At 55.6% G+C, this 5,129-nt stretch overlaps 1 protein-coding gene across 1 annotated transcript in view; it reads right to left on the bottom strand.

The window, feature by feature from the left end:
- Window positions 1-4,208, bottom strand: part of Glut1 (Glucose transporter 1) — a 30,000-nt gene extending 25,792 nt beyond the window's left edge. Inside the window, exon 1 of the mRNA XM_003744098.1 lies at window positions 3,944-4,208. Coding sequence (XP_003744146.1) covers window positions 3,944-4,078 — 135 coding nt within the window. The 5' untranslated portion in view covers window positions 4,079-4,208. The remainder of the gene's footprint in view (window positions 1-3,943) is intronic.
- Window positions 4,209-5,129: the final 921 nt, after the last annotated feature.

Here is a 5,129-nt window from a genome sequence, read left to right on the forward strand (position 1 = left end):
AGCTCGCAAATATTCTCTTCCCGCCAACAAACTGTCACGGGAAGCATCTGTCACGTCAACGAGCCTTATAAACTCCTTCCTGTAAAACAAACGGATAGACGAACGAGCTTCGCCTGTCGCTGGTTTGCCCGGCGGAAAGCAACCCCTGCGTTGCGTCTTCGGCGCTCGAGAACAACGTCGCGGCATCCCGTTACTCGTCGTTGGGTTTTTCCGTTGCCCTTGCCGTAATGTCGTATCAGCGCGGGCATGGCGAAATCGACCTCTGTTTAACGTGTCGTCCGTGAGAACGGTCGGTCGTGCTGTCACCAATGCCACGATTGCGCTGGTCTCAGGGCGCTGCTAGTGGCTCTTATTAGCGGCGATATATTAGAAAGTCCTTCGGTGCGTTCAGACCTATCCTCAGATCGACTATATAGTTGCCCCGCTCTCGACTTGCCGGCGGATCCGGCACAACTCGCTCACAGCCACGAGAAGCCACCCGACGAATTTTCTCTTCCCTTCTACCTGGAAACGCGCGAACGCTGTCTCCTGGGGCGATCGAGCTCGAATCGGTGCTCGCCGCACGGCTGCGATTCCGGCGATCGACGTAATTAGTTATACGGATAATCACCACTATAACCACGATGCACTGGATCCGTGCGGGGCGCTCATCTCGGGCCGATAGGCTCCGAATCTGAGCACCTTTCCGATGAAGAAAATCCAGGGAGGGATCAAGAACACTCGGTGGCGACAGGAAGGTCGACGAATTCGACGGAAGTGGTCGGTCGGTCGCTCGGTCGCTCGACGCCAGCCTCTGGACTCAGCACCGGCGGCGGCGGCGGTCGAGTCCACGGGCGGAATAGGTTCTAGTAATTTCGAAGTTTTAGCAAATGACAGCCAGACGAAGATCCTCCTCCGTGTGGCCCCCGCGATTCGGGCAAGCGGGCGGGTGAGCGGCTCGGAATTTAATCTCATCTACTGACATCCAGCGAACAGGAGCAGCAGTCGCCGCCGCCGTCGACGCCGCAGCAGCTGCAGCCGCGGAAACGGCGACGTAGCATGAGATTTTTTACATTCGAGTCTCGAAACGGCCCTTCAGCGACGATCCTCCCGCCTACCAACCACTCAGACATCCACCTATCAAGCCAGTTATCATCCGAAAGAGAGACCAGCTAGCGAGCCGACCAGCCAGTCGGATGAGCGGGCGAGCGACCGAACGATCCACCAGCCGAATAGAAGTTCAACGAGAAGGAACAATTCGATGAAAAGCACTAGAGACGCGATCTATGAAAACCCGTACCGATTTGTCGTCGTTCGTCAATCTCGTTCTTTGATTCTCCCATTCCCCTCCACGCATTCCGAGAGACCAAAAATCGTGTACATTTCAGCTCTGATTTTACGATGCTATTTTAGAGAACGTTGATTGTCGATGTCACCGAGCCCATACACTGTCGCCGTGATGGCCATGGTGATGACGATGTGTCCTGCCTTCACCTGCCCTTTTGATGAGCCCTGTCCGGGGTGTAGTGCCGCCGTGGCACATAGTTCAAGCAGAATATCCCGAGCGGAGCTTATCTTCACTTCCCTGAAGCCTCAATATAGTTTTTGCTGCTCGAATAACGGATCTTTCTGTCCCCGGAAACAGAATATATGCGCTCACATCTTCAGGCTCTTCACGGTTCCTACTCAATCCAGATTCGAAGAGGGAGTTCCCGCTCCCGCCGATTGCTCAGACCGGAGCGCCCCATTTGGCCGCGACCGTTTGGCCGCGGGACCTTTCGGCCGCGGGACCGTTTGGCCGCGGGACCATTTGGCCGCGGGACCGTTTGGCCGCGGGACCGTTTGGCCGCGGGACCGTTTAGCCGCGGGACCGTTTGGCCGCGGGACCGTTTGGCCGCGGGACCGTTTGGCCGCGGGACCGTTTGGCCGCGGGACCGTTTGGCCGCGGGACCGTTTGGCCGCGGAACCGTTTAGCCGCGGTCTGGATTGGGTGGAATAACCCGCGGAGATTTTCAAGACGTTCCCGCCCAAAAAACATGAGCGGTGATATGATGCGGAAGGTAGCGCTCATGTGACGTTTGACATGCATGAAACCCTGGTGGCAAAGCTTGTCTTTCCCGCGGGAAGACTTAACGATTGTCGGGCACTCAGACATGCTGCTTCTGGAGGATTCCTAGCTCATGACTTCGGTTCAAATGATTGAATGTTGCTGAACTTTGCGTGTTTTTGTTGATGCCGTCAATTGTCGCATGCACGCTTGCCAAAGGAAGCTGGGGACGTTCCACTTGTTGAGAACCTCAGCTGCCGAGACCAGGATTGAGGTTGCTAAAAATCGAAACGCTTGGATACTCGACTCGGGTCTTCTCTGGTATGCCATGTATAGAGACGAGCTGAATACCCATACGTTCAGGGAGATACATCCGTATTCTGCATCCCGACCACGAAGCCGACTTCCTCGTTGTAACAAACCCTGAAGCCTTCCCTCATAGATCTTTCGCACAAGATTCCTGAGAGCCGTCCCTTCCGGTCGCTCATTTTCTCAAGCCGTCCCACGGCGGCCAAACGGTCCTGCGGCCAAACGGTACCGCGACCAAACGGTCCCGCGGCCAAACAGTCTCGCGGCCAAACGGTCCCGCGACCAAACGGTCCCGCGACCAAACGGTCCCGCGGCCAAAGGGTCGCGGCCAAATGTCCCGCGGCCGAACGGTCGCGGCCAAATGGGGTGTACCGGCTCAAACGGTCATACATAATATTAAGACGGAGTTCCAGAGGGATCGAAACGCTCATCGCTAGAATGGACCAAAAATGGCTCGTCTAGACAAGACCCGAGCAGACCGAAAGCTCGATTCAGTTCACTCGAGAAAATTGAAGCCTACGCCAGAAATCACGGAGCGGAATGAGTTCGGTCATTATTGGTAGGGATTTTGTTTCGCCATCGCCGAGCACTCCGAGGCCCAGTCAGCTTATATAGAGGGGTTACCTCACTATCACGATCCCTGCAGCTCCTGGCTCACGTCTAAACGACTGACCGATAATTTGGAAGCTGTGCGTTCGACCGAATCGAGTCGAAGACTCGTGGATGGGGAAGAGGATGAAGGGCGAAGGAGGGAAATTGAAGCCAACGAGCAACGTGTACCGAAAACTGCTTGGACTGCACGACCGAAAACCTGAACACTCTAGAGATAGGTACGCCTCTTACGCGTAAGCAGCCTTTGAATACAGGGGAGCCCAATGCGGAAACGAGCATTCGGAGGCGGAAAGAGCGGTGAGAGGATTTCGCAAGAATGCCTCGCCGAAATACCGCCGAGGAGAAGGCATGCTACCGTAAATATTCCAACAAAAGCCAGACTCGATCGTGGGCATCCTCCGATGCGGGCTCGGGGAAGCTTTGGAGAAATAGACGCTTCACCCCCCCCCCACCCTCTNTCCCCCCCCCCGATGCAGGCCCGCCTTCCTTCACATGCAACAACTGAATGAAGTGAATGGCGGCGACGATAGTCCCATCCACAAAGTTCTCCCGACTTGTCCAACTAGCTTGGCTCAGCTGTCTGACAGCGTCCGGTGTACCCAGTTCCGTGGAGGTTTGAGACGTGGTGACACGATTGTTGAGGATTTACTGGAAGCATCGTGTCAGAGGTTCAACTGCTGGAACTTCTGATTCTTTCCGTATATGAAATCAGGGAATGAACCCTCATCCACTCGAGTATGGGCGAATCATTTTTCGAGTCTCTCGTTCAGTTCGGATACGTGATGAAAATAATGTACTACCTATGTGTATATCCGGACGACTCATTTGGATATGTACTATGTCCGGCTCGGGAGCCCATTAGAGATCGGAGCTCTGAATCTGTCGGATTCTGAATTGGAGGATTCTGGTTCAGAATCGACAGATTCGATTCGGGGGTCGTACAGTCATACGGTGCAATATGATACAGACAGCGGCGTTTTGCGAGCGACGACGAACCTTTTGCGGGGCGTTGATGACACCCAAGTTGTATCCAAACTGGAACATGCCGAGCACGGACGAGAATATGGCCAGCACGAGCGAGCAGGTGAGCCCCTCAGGCGCACGGAGTAAATATCGGCCTCCACAGCACATGTTTGCGACGCCCTCCGAGCGTCTTGTTGTGGGGATCTAGGCCGCCGTTTGTTCTCAGGGCCACCGTTCCCGGATGCTGTTTGTGATGCTGTCGTTAAAGCAGATGCCACCACTGCATCTACCTGTCGCATCAATCCTTGCCCCACATGCCAGGCGGCTCTGGAAGAGATGAAGTAAGTTAACGAAGAGCACTAAGCCCCGCGCTGCTGGTTCGGACGATCCCCGTTCTCACTGTCTTGTCTCGGTACGCTACCAGACCGATTTTCCGTCTACCAAGGATCGAGCGTCATTTCCCTCCCCTCTTCCCCTTTTTCCCCCAGCTACCAGAGAACCGAGAAACAATCATGAGAATTTCTGAGTCACGATGGCTCGTGATCATACGGGGGCTGACCTCCATCGGACTCGATCTCAGAAGGCGGCAGAAGTTTGAGTGCACGGCCCGGCTTGATAGGTTCAAGCGGAAGTCCGAAATGTTTGGCAACTTCTGATGGCACCGCAAATACTTCGGATGAGAGAAAAACGCGGCCGCACAACATTGAAGCCCCTTGTACGCTGCGTTCTCGGTGCCCTGGCTTCCTTCACTCTCGGGTAAGAGCAACGATAATTATTTAACAGGCCAACGTCTCAAGCTGGGGAGGTTCAAGTATCATTGGCCCGAGTGCTGTAGTCACTTCTACATTTAGCCACGGTGGCCGCAGCAACCACCGGAAAAACGCCGAGGCGCTGACGAGGCGGACGTGGTGCTTGTAGCACTCTGCCGGCGCGTTTTTCCCTCGGCCGGGCGTTGCCGCCTCGACCGTCGCGCCGGTCGGCCTGGGGCCCTCGGCTGGCTGGCTGGCTGGCCTGCCGCGAACCACCCGTCCGCCTGTCAGTCAATGACTCGAGCGGCTTCCCACCAGCAGCCAGGGAAACAGAGCCTTTTAGGGAGCGACACGGGGTCTCGATTAGCTTTCGCTGCTCGTCCGTTTCCGTTGAAATGAGTCGATAACATTGAAACGAGCGCTCGCCCGTGCGTCGTTCTGCGTTCCTCGTCGCTGACGTCTCGACCGAG

This window comes from Galendromus occidentalis, unplaced genomic scaffold (assembly GCF_000255335.2).
Source record: "Galendromus occidentalis unplaced genomic scaffold, Mocc_1.1 scf7180000077460, whole genome shotgun sequence".
Taxonomy (NCBI): Eukaryota; Metazoa; Arthropoda; class Arachnida; order Mesostigmata; family Phytoseiidae; genus Galendromus; species Galendromus occidentalis.